General features: G+C 48.7%; 1 protein-coding gene across 1 annotated transcript; it reads right to left on the bottom strand.

Annotated features, from left to right (window-relative positions):
- Nucleotides 1–2,103: 2,103 nt before the first annotated feature.
- Nucleotides 2,104–21,126, bottom strand: LOC139317667 (heterogeneous nuclear ribonucleoprotein M-like). Its single transcript, XM_070944747.1, has 13 exons — nt 21,059–21,126; nt 20,847–20,940; nt 19,215–19,415; nt 17,142–17,295; nt 13,314–13,363; nt 13,162–13,222; nt 11,722–11,823; nt 10,070–10,114; nt 9,301–9,375; nt 7,808–7,905; nt 5,843–6,586; nt 4,769–4,820; nt 2,104–2,959 (listed from the first exon to the last, which is right to left on the bottom strand). The coding sequence occupies exons 2-13, from the start codon at nt 20,922–20,924 to the stop codon at nt 2,796–2,798; spliced, it is 1,824 nt and encodes a 607-aa protein (XP_070800848.1). The 5' UTR covers nt 20,925–20,940; nt 21,059–21,126; the 3' UTR covers nt 2,104–2,795.
- Nucleotides 21,127–21,135: the final 9 nt, after the last annotated feature.

Below are 21,135 nucleotides of genomic sequence, written 5' to 3'. Positions count from 1 at the left end.
GGGGAAATGGGTGGCGGCGGCCACGTGGTTTTTTCCAGGGCTCGCTGACCTGCGACCGTCTGGAGGTGTGGAGCCTCCCGCCCCTCTGCTTTTGGGGCTCCCCGAGAAGGACCCCCGGGGGCTTCCCCCAGAGCCCCCTTCTAGGGAAGATGGGGAGGGAGGAGGAAGAAAAGAAAGAAAGAAAGAAAGAAAGAAAGAAAGAAAGAAAGAAAGAAAGAAAGAAAGAAAGAAAGAAAGAAAGAAAGAAAGAAAGAAAAAGATAGGAAAGAATAGAATTTTTCATTGGCCAAGTGTGATTGGACACACAAGGGATTTGTCTTGGAAGGGAGAAGAGAGAAGGAAAGGAAGAAAAAAGGAGGGAGGGAAGAAAGAGACAGGTAGTTCTCCGTGATGCCCAGAGAGAGAGAGGAGGAAAGAGAGGGAAAGGAAGGATGGATGGGAGGGAGGGAGGGAGGGAAAGGAAGGAAAGATAAAGGGAAGGAGGGAAGAAAGAAGGGAGAAAAGAGGGAAAGGAAGGATGGATGGGAGGGAGAAAGGAAGGAGAGGGAAAGGAAGGAAAGATAAAGGGAAGGAGGGAAGGAAGGAAGGAGGAAAGAGAGGGAAAGGAAGGATGGAGGGGAGGGAGGGAGGGAGGAGAGGGAAAGGAAGGGAACATAAAGGGAAGGAGGAAGGGAAGGAGAAAAGAGGGAAAGGAAGAATGGATGAATGGGAGGGAGGGAGGGAGAAAGGGAGGAGAGGGAAAGGGAAGATGAAGGGGAGGGAAGAAAGGGAAAGGAAGGATGGATGGATGGGAGGGAGGGAGGGAGAAAGGAAGGAGGAGATGGAAAGGAAGGAAAGATGAAGGGAATGAGGGAAGAAAGGAAAGAGAAAGGAAGAATGGATGGGACGGAGGGAGGGAGGAAGGAAGGAGAGAGGAAGTTAAGACGAAGGGAAGGAGGGAAGAAAGGAAGGATGCAAGAGGGAAAGGATGGATGGATAGATAGAAGGAAGGAATGGATGGATGGATGGAAGATTACTCCTTGCCTTCCTAATTCTCAGCCTTTCTGGTTGTGTCCAACATCCCCAAATGCAGGTAGGCCTCCACTTACAACAGTTCATTTAGCGACCATTCAAAGGGACTAAAGTTACTAAAAAAAGTAACTTTTTTCAAAGGAAAAAAAAAGCGACTTATGGCTGTTTTTGACACCTTCCGTTGCAGCATCCCCGCCGTCATGTGATCAAAATTCAGACGCTTGGCAACTGACTCGTATTTACGACGGGTATGACAAGCAAGTGTCCCCTCGGGGTCACACGATTCCCTTTTGCGACCTTCTGACAAGCAAAGTCCATGGGAAAAGCCAGGCTCACCTCACAACCGTGTCACTAACTGAACATTGGCAGTGATTCGCTTAACAACTGCAAGAAAGGTCGTAAAACAGGCCAAAACCTGCTTAGAGACGGTCTCACTTAGCAGCAGTCATTCTGGGGCTCCATTGTGGTCATAATAGCCATAGCCCTTAGACCAGTGTTTCTCAACCTTGGAAGCTTGAAGATGGCTGGACTTTAACTCCCAGAATCCCCCAGCCAGCGCTGCTGGCTGGGGGATTCTGGGAGTTGAAGTCCACCCATCTTCAAGCTACCAAGGTTGAGAAACACTGCCTTAGACTGATATACCGCGTCACAATGCTTTCCAGCCCCCTCTAAGCGGTTTAGTCAGCCTCTTTGCCCCCAACAATCTGGGTCCTTATTTTACCAACCTTGAAAGGACGAAAGGCTGAGTCAACCTTGAGCCTGGTGAGATTCGAACTGCCAAATGTTGATTCGAACTCTTAACCACTGCGCCACCTCAGGTCTTCGTCGAGGATCCTCTGTGCTAGTGAGAGTTTTGAAAGCTACAAGCTCAGGGAGCTTTCAGCAGGGCCGCGTGATGCCAGAGTCCCGTGTCAAGGGAGTTCAGAAGGACACTTTTTAAGAATTTGGTATTATTTCTACGTTTATCCGTTTATGACTTGTAAGCCGCCCAGAGCGGCCTCACTGGTGTGACGGGAGGCGTATAAATTTAATAAAAGGAGAAGTATAAGCTGCCGTCCAATCCCACCAAAGAACTGGAGAATTGAGGCAACGTTAAGTCACAAGAAAACATCTTTAATGTTGACAGATCTCGTACAGGATACAGTTTTGGTCGGACTGTTGTTCTATTCACACACATTTCCAAACACTTCCGTCTGCAAGAGGTTGCAAACGAGCTACTTTCCAAAGGAGAATAGATAACACAATGATCAGGACTAGCTTTCACCCCACCCACCCACCCAAAAAAAAAAAAAAGAGAATTTCCCCAAGGCTCTTTCACCAGTCAGGAACTGGGCAAAGAAGTGAAAGCCACCAGTTCCTGGGGAAAAAAAAAAGGAATTACTTCCGGACACAAGGCTGTGTTTTTGTTTTTTTTCCCAATTCAACAAGGTGGCGTCGTTACAAAAAGAACCAGAACTCGGCATGTTCAACGGTTTAAAAAACTGCCTCACAAAAATAAAAAGAGAGATAAAGACAGACAAAATGAGTAAGAGGGGAGGGGGGGAAAAAAAAAAGCCATCCCAGATTTTAAAAAGGGAATTATTAAAATGACTCCAGAAAGCAGCAGAGCGGTCGTCTTCGCCAGTCGTACATCCGGGCGGATTTTTTTTAAAAAGAAGAAAAAAATACACCATAAACAAGGAAGAATTACAAATCTAGACTCCCCTCCCTTCCCCTCCCCCCACTTCCCCATAGCATTTTTGTTTTTTGTTTTGTTTTTTTAAAAAAAGAAGAAGGCGGGACTTTTAAGCATTTCGGTCAATCCGGACATCGATTTCCCGGCCCCGGAGCTGAATGCCATTCATTATCCGGCAGGCTCTCTCGGCCACCTCGGGAGACTCGAACCGGACCACTCCGCAGCCTTTGGACTTCCCGTTCTCCATTTTGATGTCCGCGTACAGCACGTGCCCTGCAAGAGAAGGAATTGGCCGTCGTGGATCTCTCGGCTGCGCTTGTTCGCCCCTCTCTCCCTTTCATTTAAAAACATTGGTGCTCGCCCTGAGCTTGGCGGTTTTTTCTGGCGCACGTTTCGTGACCCAATTATGTAGCCTCATCAGTGCTAGAAGGGAGTGCGGTTTGCGGAGAGGGACAGAAAAAGGAGAAGGAAGCGGAAGAGGGAAAAGGAAAAGGAGGTGGGCTGTGGGGTCCTTGGCGCTCTCTGAGCTTGGGTGTTTTTCTTGCAGACGTTTTATTAACCAACTAAGGAACATGCTAGGAGTGAGCTGGGTTTGGAGACAGGAGGAGGAGGGGAAGAGAAAACAGGAGGAGGAGGAGGAGGACTGGGGGGGGGTCCATAATTACCCAATTATGTAATATCAGTGCTGGAAGGGAGTGTGGTTTGTGGAGGAGAGGAGGAGGAGGAGGAGGAGGAGAAAGGGGAAGAGAAAATAGGAGGAGGAGGAGGAGGACTGCGGGGGTCCTTGGTGCTCTCTGAGCTTGGCGGTTTTCTTGCAGATATTTCATTACCAAAGTAGCTAACGTCATCTGTGCTCGTCATTCCACAGACCAGAAATAAACTCAGAGGACAAAGCAACCCTCCGAGACGGATAAAACGGGGGTCTCCAACCTCTGGGATTTGAGCCCTCTGGACCCGGGCCATGGAAATGCAGGGTGAGCGTGCGCACACTCCGACTTGCACGAGCAGCAGGCAAGCACGTGTGCTTGCATGGAACCATCTCCCTGTCCGGTCTACAAAGCCAGAAAGATTGGGGAACTCTGTTATAAAAGCAGTGGTGAAATCCTAATTTTTTTACTACCGGTTTTGTGGGCGTGGTGTGGCTTCATGGGCATGGCAGGGGAAGGATACTGCAAAATCCCCATTCCCTCCCCACCCTGGGGCCAGCTAGAGGTGGCATTTGCCTGTTCTCCGAACTACTCAAAATTTCTGCTACTGGTTCTCCTGGATTTCACCCCTGTATAAAAAAGGACCAGACCATCAACATCTTATCAACAGACAAAGGCCAAACACGAACACTGATGACGTTACCTAGTTGGGTCATGAAATGTCTGCAAGAAAGCAAGCAAGCTCAGAGAGCAACAAGGAGCCTTGGTGGCGCAGCAGACTAAAGCACTGTTAAGTAATACCAGCTGCCTGCAATTACTGCGAGTTCAAATCTCACCAGGCTCAAGGTTGACTCAGCCTTCCATCCTTCCGAGGTAGGTAAAATGAGGACCCGGATTGTGGGTGCAATAAGCTGACTTTGTAATAAAAAAGAACACCTCTTAGGGGGCCGAAAGTCCTACTAAGAGTATGAAGGCTATTGCTTAACGCATTGTAAGCCACCCTGAGTCTCCGGAAAAAGGTGGCATATAAATTGAACCAAATAAATAAATAATAAATAAATGTCAACCCTGAGCTACAAATATTCTCCTCTATTAATATTTATTTGTTTATTCAATTTATTTGCCGCCTGTTTTGTTTTGAAGCGACTCTTGGGGGTGGCAAAGAAATATCAACACCTGCTTCCAATGAAAAAACCCTCCAGCCTTGTCTTTTCCCCAAATATTCCTTTTCCCAGAAGGATGAAAAACAGCTTTCCTTCCACCTGGGGATCAAACCACTTGCAGCACCTGCACACAGGTAGGCTGCCCCAGGCCATTTGTTCTGTGCAAGGAACAGCTTGCTCTTCCTTCTTTCCTAACAAGCCCGGCCATTTCCCTCTTAGTAGCTTACAAAAGGCCCTAAAACTCTTTGGTTAAGTCTACGCGACGGACTTACCGCATTCGTTGAACTTGTCCTTCAGCATTTTCCATGTAAAGTCAAAAGGAAGCTGAGGAGAACAAAGAGAAGAGGCACCACAAAGTCACCCACCTGTGTCTCAAAGGTGCCTTTTCAAGAGGCAACTGGACTTTCTGGTTTTTTCTTTTGAAGACATTTCGCTTCTCCTCCAAGAAGCTCTAATTGGAGGTGGGGAATGTCATATCCTTCCCCCTCTGTAGAGAGAGGGCTGTTCAATTTGGACATAGATGGCCTCTTTGACCCCTCTTTCAAGCCAGCGATCCTGTCTGTCCAAAATGTGGACTTTGCTCTCTTCAAAAGAGCAGCCTGTCTTTCAAATGCAGGTGGACTGCTGAATGAAGTCCTGATGTGTTTGTTCTCCTAGGTTGTGCCATGTGTTTGTGAAGTGACTGTTTTGTTTCCCCAATATATACATCTGAAGATGGCTCACTGCATTGTGCTGCATGTACCATGTTGTTCAGTTTGTGTCTGGGTGTTTTATCCTTGGGATAGACACCATCTATCTCCAGTCTACAAAACAGTCTTTTCAGCAGTTCCAAGAATGGCTCCACACCCATTTGTACTACTCAGGTGACCCTGAGGACACAGACAAACCTCCAAGCGGCCTCAATAACTCTCTAAAAAAGATGCAAATGACCAGCTGTCTGTAAGGAGTATCAATCCTTCCATTCCCCACCATCCAGTCAGAGCTGAAGAAGCTTCTTAGATGAGAAGCGAAACGTCTTGAAAGAAAAACCAGAAAGTCCCCTTGCCTCTTGAAAAAAAGCACATTTGGGACAACCATGACCTGGAGGACTGAGAATCTCCATAGTCATCCACCGGTGATTCCCTCCCCCCCCGCTTCCCCAGGTAGGAAGCAAGCCTCAGCTGGGCCGCAAATTCCATTGGGAGCCCCCAACTTGGGTCAGTGATCTGCTACTATCTCCAAGTCCGTTTGACCACATAACATGTCTTGAGCTCAGGATGGAAGAAAATGGGGACACCAGAGGGAAAGAGAGACCAGCCAATACTAATAGGATCCCCCCACCCCCCATACACACTGGCCCAACTCACATTTCTCACAAAAATCTGGCAAGCCTTCCTGGCTACACCGGCGGCAGCCACGGGCCCTCCGGTTCCCAGGGCGCTGGTGAAATTTCCGGCAGCGAAGTTCCCACGCTCCATGTCCATGGTTCTCTCGAAGGTGCTCCCCATGGGCAGCCCTAGCCTGTCTAAGCCTGCCCCCATGCCCTGGCTCAAGGCCGGCCCCATCCGGTCCATGCTGGTCGCGCCCGCACCCATGCGCTCCAGCCCCATCCGGTCCATGGGGGCCGCCAAGCGGTCCAGCCCCATCCGGTCCATGGGGGCCGCTCCAAGGCGGTCCAGACCCGCCGGCATCCTATCCATCACGGGGCCCATCCCCGCCGGGACCATGCGGTCCAGGCCCAACCCCATCCGGTCTACCCCGCTGCCCATCCTGTCCATGGCGCTGCCCACGCGGTCGAGGGTGGAGCCCATGCGGTCCAGGCCAAAGCCCAGGCCAGCCCCCATCCGATCCATCCCGGGGCCCATCCGGTCGATGCTGGAAGCCAGGTGGTCTAACCCCAGGGGGGCCATGCGGTCGATGCCCGAGCCCATCCTATCTACTCCGGAGCCCATGCGGTCCAGCACCAGCCCCATGCGGTCCATCTCGGAGCCCACGCGTTCGATCCCATGGCCTATGCCGGTGGGGAGCCTGTCAATGCTGCTGGCCATGCGGTCCAATCCTGGAGCCATCCGGTCAATGGCTGGAATCGTGGCGCCACCACCGCCACCCCCCTGGAGGGAAAAGAGAAGCAGGCGGTCCTCAGTCCTGGCAGGAAAAAGGCCCCCTCCCTCCTCATGGGCTAGCTCTCTTCGGCCCCCTTTTGTCTGAGGGGGGGGGTGTCTCCCAGCCCTGACAGAAACCCAGCTGGGAAAGCCTCGACTGGCAAAGCAATGCCTCTCCACCACTGAGTGAGCTGAGCCCTCCTGCCCCATTTCACAGGTACTCCTCAACTTACGACCAAAATGGAACCCAAAAATCATTGCTAAGAGAGACATTGGTTAAGTGAGTTTTGTCCCATTTTACAAGCTTTCTCCCTTGCCAAATTGCCGCAGTCGTTAAGTGAATCTGACTTTGTCAGAAAACGGTAAAAAGGGGTTCGCGTGACCCCGGGGGGACGGTGCAACCATTATAAATGTGAGTTAGTGGCCAAGTGTCTGAATTTTGATCATGTGACTGCAGGAGATGCTGCAACGGTCGTTAAATGTGAAAAATAGCCATGTCGCTTTGTTCAGTGCTGCGGTAAGTTTGGTCACTCAATGTAAGTCCAGAACTATCTGCACAGTTCATTGAGTGACTGTTCGAAGTTACAAAGCGAGATACATACTCTTTTTTCAGACTTACGACAGTGGCCGCTTCCCCGTGGTCACGTCATCAAAATCCTGCTGCTTAGCCAGCCACTAACTCACATTTATGACAATTGTAATGTTCCGTGGTGGTGGGGTGTGTGTGTGTGTGTCACGCAATCCCCTTTTTGTGACGTCCTGACAAGCACTGTCAATGGGGGAAGCCAGATTCACTTAATCACCCTGTTACTAACTTAACACCTGCACTGATTCACTTAACAACTGTGGCAAGAAAGTCGTAAAATGGGACAAAGCTCATTTAACAAATGTCTTGGTAAGCGACAGAAATTTCGGAGTCCCTCCCTCCCATCTGTCTCCTTTCTTCCACCTTCCCTATCTCTCTCTCCTTCCTTCCCTTCCTCCATACCTCCCTCCTATCTCTCTCCATCCCTCCCTCCCTTCCACCCTCTCATCTCTCTTTCCTCCCTCCCTCCCTCCCATCTCTGTCCTTTCTTCTACCTTCTCTCCCTCCCTCCGCTCCTTCTTAGAAACCTGCCATTCCTCCTCCCTTGGGAAGCTCCAGAGACAGTCTAGCTAGCATTTGATGCTCAGATCTGACCCTTCCTGCGCGCACGATCCACGCCGGGTGCAGAGTCCGCACAACGTACCTAGGCCCCTCTCCAGAGTGTCTCCAAAACTACGGGGCATCCCCATTTCGTTTCTCGGGAAGTCTCTTTCGAATCCCCCTCCGATGGCACGGTCCATTTCTGGAAGACAGACAGGAAATCGAAGCCTCCATCACAGTTATGAACTCAGGACAGTTGTCAGTGGCATTTTTTGCAGCGGTTGTTAAATGAACAATGTGGTCGTTAAACCAATGGTTTGCTTTGGGCCCATTTTTCCCCACAAACGCCAGTGTTTTGTTTCGGAGAAACCGTTGTAAAACAGAATCCTGCGAATGCAGGATGCTGAAAAAACAGCCGTAAATGTGGCCTGGCTGCAGAGCTTCCGCAGTTGCATGACTGTGGGGAAGGGGGTGGCTGCACGTACCTCCAAGGTAGATCATCGAAGCTTCAGTCGCTAAGCGACTCTAAGTCTACACTCATTGCTGTTCCCACAGAACTGGCGTGATTGCTGAAATGCACCTGGAAGCTCCATACTCGCTTAGGAGAAATCAGTAATTCCTTAATGTCTAGGGAGATTCTCAGCCATCCAGGCCACGGTTCTCCCAAAGGTGCTTTTTTCCCCCAAGAGGCAACTGGACATTCTGGTTCTTTCTTTGGAAGACGTTTCGCTTCTCATCCAAGAAGCTTCTTCAGCTCTGACTGGATGGTGGGGAATGAAAAGGGTTTATACTCCTTGCAGACAGCTGGTCATTTGCATCCTTTGAGAGAGCCGTTGAGGCCACTAGGAGGTTTATCTCAAGGTCACCTGAGTTATGCAAATGGGGGTGGAGCCTTCTTGGAGCTGCTGAGGACATCGCCCATCTCCATTCTATAACAGTCCATTCAGCCGTTCCAAAAAGGCTCCATCCCCATTTGCATAACTCAGGTGACCCTGAGGACAACAGACAAATCTCCAAGTGGCTTCAATGACCCTCTAAAAGGATGCAGATGACCAGCTGTCTGCCAGGAGTATGAATCCTTCCATTCCCCACCATCCAGTCAGAGCTGAGGAAGCTTCTTGGAGGAGAAGCGAAAAGTCTTCAAAAAAAAAAAAACCTAGAAAGTCCAGTTGCCTCTTGAAAAAGCACCTTTGGGTCGATAAAGGACCCAGATTGTGGGGGCAATAAGCTGACTTTGCATAAAAATACAAAAAGTATGAAGGCTATTGCTTAACGCATTGTAAGCCGCCCTGAGTCTCTGGAGAAGGGCGGCATATAAATTAAAAAAAGCAAAAAGCAAGCAAGCTTTACCAAAAGGAGCCTAGCAGGATGAGAAGCGTTCAGATGGAATTATCTGGTCGATCAGGTTGATCCCAATCGCAGACAGAATGACCAACAGACATTCAAACAAAGGTCCCTCTTCCATTTGCCTTCAGTAGTCACTAGTCAGGAATTACACAGCCTCAGGGCTACTACTACTACCACAAGCGTGTCTCACTAGGGATGTGCGCGCACAGGTGCAAAAGGAAGTGAGGCGTTAAGGCTGCAAGGTTCTTACCACTCATCCGGCCGATGTTCATTCCGGAAGGAAAACGGCCCAGGCTCTCCATTCCACTGAAAGGACCCTCCATCCCTGAAACAGAAACATCGCCGTTCAGCTCCCATTTTAGGAGACCGTAAATTGGCACACGTGGTGAAATGGGGAGATTTTACACCCTCTTATTTCTTGCACTTATTAATAAACGCCGAGTGGACTGTATTGGCTCATCTGGCCTTCTCAGGCCTCTGAAGCAGGCCGGAGAGGAACTGAGGCCGAATGGTTGCCTGGCCTGGCCTGGCCAGACTGGCTGAAGGTGCCGAGATCACGGGGTGCTGACCCTCCTCCGAGGGCTGTGAATGGTAAACCAAGGCCCGTGCCCAAGCAGTGAATGCTCACGGCTGATTTATGGGGTGCAATGCAAGAGCCTGGCTTTAGCGCGTGGTGCAGTGGCCTAGAGGTGGAGCTCTCACCTCACAATCAGGAGGCTGTGAGTTCAATACTAGGTAGGGGCAGATATTTCTCTCTCTGGGCACACTTGAGAATATATCTGCTGAACAAAACTCCACATTGGTGACAGGAAGGGCATCCGGCCATTAAAACTCTCTCCTAGCTCCATTCAGTTGCCCAGACTCCACCCCCCGCAAGGGATTATGGGGTTGTTAAAAGAAGAAGAATGCAAGAGCCTGGCTTTCCAATTTGGTTGTCAGTTATTACAGAAGATTCTGGATGATGTTTTAGATCATTGTCAGAGTCTCTGCTGCCAACTTCCTCCAGCTGCGGGACTTACCTCCCATTTTATTCATTCCAAAGCCCAAGCCTTCGATGCCCATCCCTAAAAATTAAGAAAAAAAGTGTTTGTGTGAATATGCACAAGAGCAGAAGACATCAAAAGTGACCCTGGCTCAGGCGAATTCTGCCGACTGCTCTCTGTTGTTTTTTCCAGGTATTTCCCCCCCTTTTCTTCTAGACTACCTTGGACATCTTTAAATAAGCATTTAAAGTATTGCAGACTAACTCACTGCTCACTGCCAGCAGTTCGATCCTGACTGGCTCAGGCTTTCCATCCTTCCAGAGTCAGTAAAATGAGGACCCAGATTGCTGGGGGCAAATATGCTGACTCTGTAAACCGCTTAGAGAGGGCTGTAAAAACACTATGAAGGTGGTCCTCGACTTAAAACAGTTCACTTAGTGACTGTTCGAAGTTACAAAGCCACTGAAAATAGTGACTTACGACCATCTTTCAGACTTATGACCGTTGCAGCATCCCCACGGTCACATGATTTACATTTGGATGTAAATTTACATTCGAACCGATTCACATTTATGACCGTTGCAGAGTCCCGGGGTCACATGTTCCCCTTTTGCAACCTTCCGACAAGCAAAGTCCACAGGGAAACCAGATTCACTTCACAAACAGGTTACTAATTTTAACAACTGCAGTGATTCACTTAACAAATGTGGCAAGGAAAGTCGTAAAATGGGACAAAACTCACTTAACAAATTTTTCACTTAGCAATATAAATTTGGAGCTCAATCGTGGCCGTTCAGGACCACCCATAAAGTCGGAAGTGCTATTCCTCTTTCTGATTTGGGGCCTGTCTATGGGGAGCAAGCAGCCTCGCCCTGGCTTCCTTCGTCATACAATAGCCCAGAGGCCGGGGCTGCCCCAGAAGAAAAGCTTTCCAACCCCAAGGGGCACCTGGGAGACTCCCAAACCGGTCAGGAAGGTAAAAGTGGAGAGAGAGGAGAAGGAAGAAAATCTGTGTTGTGGCTAACAACTGAGGAAGGAGAAAAACAAATATATGGTAGCAATATTCCAGTATTTGAGGGGCTGCCACAAAAAAAAAAGGGGGGGGGGGCAATTTATTTTCCAAAGCACCAGAGGGCAGAGACAATGGACGGAAATAATCAAGGAGAGAAGCAACCTGGAGTTAAGGAGAAATTTCCTAAGAGTGAGGACAATTAACCAGTGGAACAGCTATCTATCTATCTATCGATGGAACAGCTTTGCCTTCAGAAGTTGTGGCTGCTCCAACACTGGAAGTTTTTAAGAAGATGTTGGATAACCATTTGTCTGAAGTGGTTTAGGGACTTCTGCTCGAGCAGGGAGGGTTGGATTAGATGAGGTCAACATCCGAGGTCAACATCTTCATCAATAACGGGGATAGATGGGGAACTCATCAAATTTGCAGACGACACCAAGATAGCAGGACTAGCCCACACTCCAGAAGATAGGCTTAAGCTCCAGAAGGATCTTGACAGACTTGAACATTGGGCGCTATCTAACAAAATGAAATTCAGTGGGACTGGACAATCACTTGAGTGTCTGAAATGGTATAGGATCTTCTGCTTGAATAGGGGGCTGGACTAGAAGACCTCCAAAGTCCCTTCCATCCCTATTCTGATTCCAACCCCAAAAGCAGCAGATGAACGACTCACCTCCAGGGCCGAGGTTGCCCATGGCCAGGCCTTTGTTCAGGTGATTGGCATCGATTGGTATTCCTCCCGGCCCCAGTCCCATGCCGATCCCCCCAAGGCCATCTGCAACAACGATGGACAACGGAGAGTCAATGCCTTGTTTCTCATTTAGGTGACGAACAGCTAAAGGTCTGTAGATTCTCAGCCATCCAGGGCATGGATGTCCAAAAGGTGCTTTTTCAGGAGGCAACTGACCTGGAGGACTGAGAATCTCTACAGACTTTTCATTATACAATTTGGGATGGACCCCCTTGGAATGGGGTGGGAATAGGAATGGATTTCCAGGGGAAAAAACTGCAAGACTACAGGAATCAGGAGCACCACTCAGGTGACCCTGAGGACACAGAGAAACTCCAAGTGGCCTCAGAAGGATGCAAAGGACCAGCTGTCCGCAAGGAATATAAATCCTTCCATTCCCCACTATCCCATCAGAGCTGAAGACGCTTCTTGGATGGGAAGCAAAACGTCTTCCAAGAAAAACCAGAAAGTCCAGTTGCCTCTTGAAAAAGCACCTTTGGGATAACAAACAGCTACGTAACAGAACAGGTGTGTGTGTGTGTGTGTGTGTGTGTGTGTGTGTGTGTGTGTGTGTGTGTGTGTGCACTTTTTTAAGCTGTGTACTTTTTTTAAGCACCTTCCTGCAGGCACCCATGGAGTGAACGTAGCCCTGCTACATTTTAAAGAAAGTAGGCACTGAATGCCACAAGTATCCTCTTGTGAAGAGGCTGAGAGTGTGTTCTATTCACTCTTGAATGACAGCACGAATCATCTTCTGAGGGAGGTGGGCGGTTAAGGAATACAAAATGTAAACAACAAACAAACAAGAAGCCGTATTCTCAATATTGAAAGTTATGTGGGGTCCTGGGCATTCTCTGAGGTGGCTTCTTTCTTTCCTTGGACTGCTCACATTACCTAGTTTGGCTAATGCAACTTCTGCAAGGAAACAAGCCAGCTCAGAGAACGCCCAGGAGCGCACAAGTTCAACCCTGAGCTACAAAATATTCTTCCCTATCAATTAAAAAAGCTGTGTTGTGTATATCCTCAGGCAGGGCCAGCTGCTTTCTGCAAGGTGTCAATCCCTTCCCGTGTCCCCGGAGACACTCTAGGCACCAATCCAGCTTCGTCAGGTTTCGTTTCAATTTAATAAGACGCTTTCAAACAATCCCAAAGCTCTCAAGCAACACCAACGTTCTACTGTCCACGGGGTGCCACAAAAACACCCCACAGCCCTTCTCCGAATTGCAAAGCAGCTTCAAAATATATCCTGTCTAGCAGGTGCCTGAATTAAAGGCAGGAAACAAATTGAATAGATTTTTGCAAAAAAAAAAACTTCCATCCAACCACCCAATCTCTCCAGCCCATCCAGGAACCAGACTTCCCTAGTGAGCTCTGGGGACTTACGAGGAAGCTGCTGGGGCCGCTCCGGAGGGAAGAAATCCCCTTTCGGCAATGCCCGTTCGTCCTGAAACATTAAAGAGAAGTTTGATGTTGGGGGGAGGGAGGGGAGGAGAGACCAGGAGGGGAATGGGTGCAGGCAACCCTGCCTTGCTTACCATCTTGACATGCATCGGCCTGTCGAAGAGCAGCTGCCCGTTGAACATAGCTAGGAGTTGAGTCAAGGCCTTCCAGTCATACGTTGGCCTAACAGAGACCGCAAAAGCAGCAGCACAAAATCTTTTGTCTGTCCCTTTTCTCTCTGCTCAGCTCCTCTTCCCTTTCTGGGAAAGGCTTGCAGAAGCTCTCTCCCGCATGTCATGTTTTCATCGACTCCACTGCCCCATTCCCTCAAGAGAGAGGCACCGGGGAGTGAGAGGAAAACATTTTTATCATCACAGCTGTTCTCATGGGGGCTTCAGTTCAAGAGGAGGAAAAAGTCTTGCTTTGGCACAAGGTGCAGCCTGCGACAGCCTGCAGATGTGTCATCATCCTCTTTTAACGACCCCATAATCCCTTGCGGGGTGGAGTCTGGGCAACTGAAGGGAGCTAGCAGAGTGTTTTCATGGCCAGATGCCCTTCCTGTCGCCAATGCGGAGTTTTGTCCAGCAGATATATTCTTATTGTGCCCAAAGAGAGAGAAATATCTGCCTCTACCTAGGATCGAACTCACACCCTCCCGATTGTGAGGCGAGAGCTCCACCTCTAGGCCACCGCACCACTCAGCCTGCAGATGTGTGTGTCATATTGCATTAAGGCAATCAAGGGGGGGGGACATTTGAACAAGCGAGTTGTCCTAAGCTTCAGCACAATTCAGAAAGCTGAAAGTAGGAAAGTCTGGTTTAATCCGAGAATCATAGATCGGAGAACGGTTGACGAGTCAAAATTGCCATCCTTATGAGCGGTGCCATAAGCCAGGTCTCTTCATTTGAATGACAGGTCAACAGGATGACATGCTACTATTAATGACCGTGTAACAAAGGGGTGTCAGTCAAGGTCTGCGGGCTGGAGCGGCCTGTGATATGGTCAGATGTAGCCCGTGGGGCGTCCTGGGAAATCTAAGGGGCCGGCCCGCATTGCTTTGGCCCGGTCTACCCAACGCGAAGAGGAAACATGCCAGCAGTTTGGGGAGTGGTGTCAAGCTGGCCACGCCCTCCCCAGCCCCCCCCAAGGTCAACCACAGCCCTGATGCAACCCTCCATGAACCCCTGGTGTAACGTAAGCCCTGTCTCTTCGGTACGGGCAGTCCCCAATTTACAACAGTTCATTTAGTGACCATTCAAAGTTACAAGAGCACTGGAAAAAGTGATTTTGGGACTGTTTTTCACCCTTAGGACCGTTTGCAGCATCCCCCATAGTTACATGTTCAAAATTCAGATGCTTGGCAATTGGCTCATACTTATGACGGTTGTGGTGTCCCTGGGTCACGGGAGCCCCCCTTTGGCGACCTTCTGACAAGCAAAATCAATGGGGGGAGACGGATTCCCTTCACCGTGTTACTCAATTAACAATTGCAGTGATTCACTTAACAACTATGGCAAGGAAGGCCGTAAAATGGGGCCAAATCTGGAAGGCAGCTCCTGCCGGAGGTGCCCAAGAGGCGGCAAACTTCTTAGGCGGAATGTGGGGAATTACAGGTGCTCCTGCATTTACCACAATTGTGCCCAAAATTTCTGCTGCTGAGCGGGACAGTTTGAATTTTGCCCATTTTATGACAGGTGTTCAGTGTTCAGGACCACTGCAGTCGTTAAGTTGGGAACGCGGTTGTTCAGTGAATCCGGACTTCCCTGTGGACTTTGCTTGCCAGAAGGTTGCAAAAAAGGGGATTGCGTGATCCCGGGGATGCTGCATCCGTCATAAATACGAGTCAGGTGCCAAGCATCCAAATTTTGATCCTGCAATCCCCCAGGGATGCTTCAAGAAAAGCAGTTACAGTAAAAATGTTTAACTAAAAATGGATAGCTTTTTAAAAGTTATCGAGGTATTAAAATGGTTAACTTTAAAGTTAATGGATAGCTTCCTGAAAGTTTTGAAATTGATATTTTGAAGAATGAACTCAAGAGTTAGAAATAATTTAACCCAATGGTTATCTTTAAAGTTATATTCTGAAGAATGTTTTATTGAGGTGTTTTTTAAAAACTTACTGAAGTATTAAAATGTTTAATTTAAAATTGAATGGATAGTCTCTTGAAAAAAAGAAAAAAAGGTTTTGAAACTTATATTTTGAAGAATGTCTTATTGAGGTATTAAGAGATTTTAAAAGATTTAACCTAAAATATTTTTTTTTAAAAAAAAAAGATATGCTTTAAAGAAAGTTTTAAAATGTTTAATTTAGAATTTTAAAAGGGGAGGCTGATGAATAATTTTTAAAAGAGGAGTTAAAGAGTGTGAGGGAGTTTTGAATCTTGTAGTAAGTTAGTATATTTTAGCTTATGCTTGTTTAATGTTATACCCTGTTTTTGCTCTGGAAAGTCGGGGGTGGGTGGGGAGGGAGGGGTTGAAGGTTGTGTGGGGACAAAACTGTTGTCTAATTTTTAATAAAATTAAACGATAGATAAATGTATTAATAGAGAAGTAAGAAATGTGGGGGAAATGTTATAATAAAGGAAATGATAATATTAAGATATGATATATTGGAAGAGTAAAAAGAAGACACAAAAGATGTATTTAGAAGATATATGGAATATTGACTATGTGTTGTTTGCTTGTTTATAAAATAAAACTTTTTAAATAAAAAAAAGAAAAGAAAACCAGTTACAAAGTCACTTTTTTCAGTACCATTTCAGTGTCACTTTTACAGTGACACTTTTTTCGGTGTCGTCGTAACTCCGAGCCATCACTAAACAAACTGTTGTTGAGGACTAGCTGTAGATACCCTGCCCCCTCCCACCCACACACACACACCGGGCGGGAACATGCTGGAGGGTTTGGAACAAGCCGCTACCCAGCTTCAGAAGGGAGTTGAGAAAAAAAAAAAACGGACGGAGGGAAAGCGTTTGAACTCCCCAGTGTGAGGAACTTCACATGCTCAGAATCTGCAGCCAGGGGGGCCCTCAAAAATGAAGGTTCAAAGCTGGGTGGGGGTTTGAAGTAAGAGCAAGGGGGGCTGCTTTAAGGCTCGAGCAGGCTTCCCTAGCCCTGCATTCAAAGGCATAGATGCAACTGTCGTTTGGGGACGGTTGCATGGGTGGTGCCTTTTATATTTCAGCGAATTTTAAATATTTTCCTCTTCGGTGTGCCTTGTTTCCCCACCCCCACCCCTTAGAAGCCACGGGAGGTGCAGCAGTTAGAATACAGTATTGCAAGCTACTTCTGCTGACTGCAGTTTGGCAATTCGATTCTGACCAGCTTAAGGTTGACTCAGCCTTCCGTCCTTCCAAGGGCGGTAAGATGAGGATCCAGATGGCTGGATCTATAGGCTGACTCTATAAACCGCTTAGAGAGGGCTGTAAAAGCACTATGAAGCAGTATATAAGTCTAAGAGCTAAAAGGGAGGGAGGGAGGAAAGGGAAGGAATATAGGGGAAGGGAAGAGAGAGGGAGGGAGGATTAGATGGAAGCGAAGAGGGGAAGGAGGGCAGGAGGGAGGAAGGAAGGGGCAATAGCCGGACTCTGTAAACTGCTTAGACAGGGCTGTAAAGCACTGGAAAGCAGCATATAAATCTAAGGCCTATTGCTATTCCAACAGGAAACTGGAACCTATGTGCACATCTCCATACAACTGGCAATTGGGATCTGGGAGGTGTTTGCATCGGCCTGTCCGCAGCCCTCTGCAATCTCCACATACCCATCAACCGACGGTTACGGGCAGTTTAAAGCAATTCCTAATCAGCCTCCCGAGGAAGGCTGAACCCAACTCCCTTCAGCAGGTGAGCCACCCGATCAGTTCTATCCCAGAGACACCCGAACCCAGTCCCAGGTCCTTAGTCCAGTCCGCACAAAGGATACAGATGGCCTGGACGGCCTCGATGGCTTGCTCGAAGGTGACCGTGCCGATCCCCCGGCTCTTCCCGTCTTTGTCTTCCAGGATGTCCGCTCGGACGACCACGCCGGCCATGCCGAAAACTTCCTTCAGCTTCTTCCAGCCAACCTTGTAATCCAGCTGAAGGAAGAGACAGGAGGGGACGAGCGGGGATCAACAACTGAACGTTAACATCGGATCTTTTCAAACATGGCGGCCAACCCTCAGGACCGCTGCCAGGTTCGCGTGTGAACCAGAGAGGTTAGCTGCTTTTCTGGGACAAGAGGTTTATTTAAGCAGGACCCAATGCCAAGGATGGGATTGGGGCCCCCGCCAATCAGGGTGACTTTAAGATGGGTGGACTAACAGGCTGGGGAATTCTGGGAGTTAATTCAAGTCCATCCATCTTGAAGTTGCCAAGGGTGGGAAACCCTGGATCAGATCAAACTGTGTGTTAAATCTGGCAAGATTCTGTCTATTGCATGGAAGGGAATGGAGACAGGCTCTTTGGCTGTATGTCGTTCTTGGGCTCAGCCTGACCCAAGCCGGGCCTGAACCCAGATTGCCAGGGATCCACATAAAAGATAAGAGGAGGAGTTATCCAACTCTCCCAGATAATGGCTTGTAAAACCATGGCTTATATCTTAAACCATGAGTGATCTAAACAATAGCTTAGGGCCGTGATGGCGAACCTATGGCACGCGTGCCACAAGTGGTACGTGGAGCTATATCTGTGGGCATGCGAGTGTTGCCTTAGCTCAGCTCCAGCGTGCATGTGCGTGCCAGCCAGCTGATTTTTGGGCCTTGCAGGGGACCGATCTGGCGTCTGTGATGGAGAGCAAAATCCGACTACTCCCCAGACCAGTCGCCGTTTACCACTCCGAGTCCCAAGCGGCAGAAGACATGGGGCTGCTTTGCGCCACCGGCTGGCATAAATATACCGAGGTGGAATGCAAGTGGAAGTAGTGCTTCGCTCCCGCAGCTTCCAGCCATTGCAATCACTGCTTTGGCCCACTTGCGCCGCCCCCTCCCCCACCACGGCAACAGCACCATTATTTCATTCCGGACGGAGAGGGCTGCGCTCCTTTTCACGTATTGCACCACCTGAAAAATTGCACATTGCACGTGCCACCCCAGGGCAGAGATTTCCAGCCACGCCACGGCTAAATAAATAAATAAATAAATAAATAAATAAATAAATAAATAAACAAACGCCGCCCTTCTCCGGAGACTCAGGGCGGATTACAATGCATTAAGCAATAGCCTTCATCCTTTTGTATATACCTGCTTAGTAGGGCTTTTGGCCCCCACAAGAGGTGTTCTTTTTTATACAAAGTCAGCTTATTGCCCCCACAAACCGGGTCCTATTCCAAAGCTGTAGTAGTCACACTCACAGGACTGGCCCATTGGTCATCCCGGAGCAGCTCCTTCACCAGGATGCACTGGCAAAAATATGAAGACTTTTTTTTTTTTTAATTTGATTTATATGCCGCCCTTCTCCGGAGACTCAGGGCGGCTTACAATGCGCTAAGCAATAGCCTTCATCCTTTTGTATATTTATACAAAGTCAGCTTATTGCCCCCACAACTGGGTCCTCAATTTACCTACCTTAGAAAGGATGGAAGGCTGGGTCAACCTTGAGCCTGGCGAGATTCGAACTTGCAGTCATTGCAAGCAGCTGGTCTTAATAACCAGCTTAATAACAGGGTGCCTTAGACCACTGTACTACCAAGGCTCTTTTCTTCACGGACCACCAAAATTTTCTCACGGATCACAACTTGGTGACCGCCATTCTAAGCAGCTTATAAACATAATATTAAAGCGCACCTGTCATTTCAGAGCCATCCTGGTAGCACCTGTTAGTGGGCATCCACTCACCTGCTGCCTGCCACGTCCCTCACTTTGTTGGGTCCCTGCCACATCACCAGCCATCCCATTAAAGTGAATGGTACAGTCGGTGAGTCAACAGCGGGTCAGAGGAGGAGCCACTGCCCAAGAGAGACAGCTGCTCTTTAAAAATTATGATTTAATGGAGTTAAATTGATAGAGAGGCAACTTACATTGGCCACGAAAACAGTACTGCCCAGCCGTCCGGCCTGCAGGGCATGGATGATCTCGTTAGGGATATTGGGGTTATTGAGAATGCTGGGCGGGATGTTAATCATGCCAGGCCCACCAGCGCCAGGGCTGATGCCCATCCCGCTCCCAGAGGCTGCCATGGCCTTCTGCACAGCTCTTCGGACATGCTCGCCATCAGGATCCTAAAACAGGGAGGAAGACACTTTAAGCCTCTTGCAGGACAAAGGAGAGCTCTCGGGGGTGGGGGGGGCACCCCAATTCTTTAGCCTGCAAGGTTTGCTTCAGAGGTCACACAAACTCCCCCCTCCCCATCAACACAAGCCAGTAGCAGCTGAGAAAGGTTTACTGACATTTTGTAATCTTAAATCATTTTGTCAAGTAATGTTTCAGAGCTGGCTATCTTGAGCAAGCTTTCTGCCCTCGCTGAAGGTGACTAGGAGTCCAACTGGGGACGCTTCTTGGGCAGCCTGGTCTCCTGTGCTGGACATCCTTGCATATGTCCACCACGAGGACCAGAATTTCAGTCGCTAAGCAAGTAATGACGTGTTCGGACCCTGGCCTTACAAATATTTTTCACCAGGGTTGTTTAAGCAAATCATGTGGTTATTAGGCGACTCACATGGTCGTAAAATGAAGCCAGCTTTCCAGCTGACGCCTGTAAGAAGCTGGCTGGGAAGGTCCCAAATTGTGACCTGCCATTCTAAGTGCCAACCGAGGACCTAAACTGAAATCGCTTTACTGCGAGGGCAGACCGACGGTCGTAACTGCAAAGACAGATCATAAGTCACTTTTTCTGAAGCCACCGTAACTTCAAACTTTCGTTTGGCAAGGCCGTACATCAAGGACTACAGTGGCTTTCCATTAAATCGTTCCCAGTGGGGTGTGGCTTCCGACTACAAGGACAGGACACTGAGTAAGGAGAGTCTCCTTTCACTCCCCCCCCCTTTTCACCCCAAAAGTCAAGATGCTTTTCTCGTTGGCTTCCGGTGGGAGCAAAGGCAAGGAAAACTGCTTTCCCCCCCCCCCCCAACAAGAAATTCTATGCAAACCCAGTTTTCTTCTTTACATCACAAAGTACGATAAAAATAACAGAAGAACCTTCACATTTCTGAACAGAGAAATAGGAAATTATATCCCCTGCAAGAAAAAGAATACAGGTATTCCTCGAGTTACAATCGTTAGTGACTGTTTGAACGTACGAGGGTACTGCAAAAAAAAAAACAAAAAAAAAACGGCTATTTCTCACCCTTACAGGGCCGTCGTAGTATCCCCTGGTCACGTGATTTAAATTCGGACGCTTGGCAGCTGACTCGCATTTATGACGGTTGCAGTAACCCGGGAGGGAGGGGTCACGCGATCCCCTTTTGCGACCTTCTAACAAGCAACGTCGATTGGGGGAGCCAGGTTCACTTAACAACGGTGGCAAGGAAGGTGGCAAAGCAGGGAGGGTCAAACTCACTTTTAGCGATGGAAATTTTGGAGTGAATTATGGCTGCTAAGGCCTGAGGAGGAGCTGCATTTCAGGCTGTCAGATGCTGCTGTCTTCTTGGGGGAGGGGAGGGGAGGGGGCCAAGAGAAAGGGCAAAATTGGGCCGGCCAGGCTCCAAGCTTACCTCCTTCACCTTCAGGGGTCTCCCACTGAGGCTGTGCTTGTTCAGCACTTCCACGGCTCTTTTCATGCTCTCTTCCATCTTGAACTCAACCACCCTGCAGGCAAAAAGACAGGAGGCCAGGAGGGGTGAGTCTCCCCAGCCTAACCGGCCCGGTTCCAGCCCCAGTTCGGGGGAGGAGGGGAGGGGAGGGGAGAGGGGGTACTTCTACTTACGCGCAGCCCTGACGAGGCCGAAGTGGAGAATCAGGCGGGTAAATGCGAACCAAAAACAAAAAAAAACAGAAACCAAA

The sequence above is a fragment of the Pituophis catenifer genome, unplaced genomic scaffold (assembly GCF_029215685.1).
Source record: "Pituophis catenifer annectens isolate HBS135680 unplaced genomic scaffold, rPitCat1.0.hap2 SCAF_1, whole genome shotgun sequence".
Taxonomy (NCBI): Eukaryota; Metazoa; Chordata; class Lepidosauria; order Squamata; family Colubridae; genus Pituophis; species Pituophis catenifer.
This window is presented reverse-complemented; position numbering and strand designations above follow the sequence as displayed.

Bases quoted from the DNA above. Each gene is read 5' to 3' on its own strand.
- LOC139317667 (XM_070944747.1), bottom strand. From the start codon at position 20,924: ATGGAAGAGAGCATGAAAAGAGCCGTGGAAGTGCTGAACAAGCACAGC. The intron at 10,115-11,721 runs GTGAGTCGTTCA...CTTAATTTTTAG, and splicing joins GGGCAACCTCGGCCCTGGAG to GGATGGGCATCGAAGGCTTG. The intron at 4,821-5,842 runs GTGAGTTGGGCC...TGTTCTCCTCAG, and splicing joins GCCAGATTTTTGTGAGAAAT to CTTCCTTTTGACTTTACATG.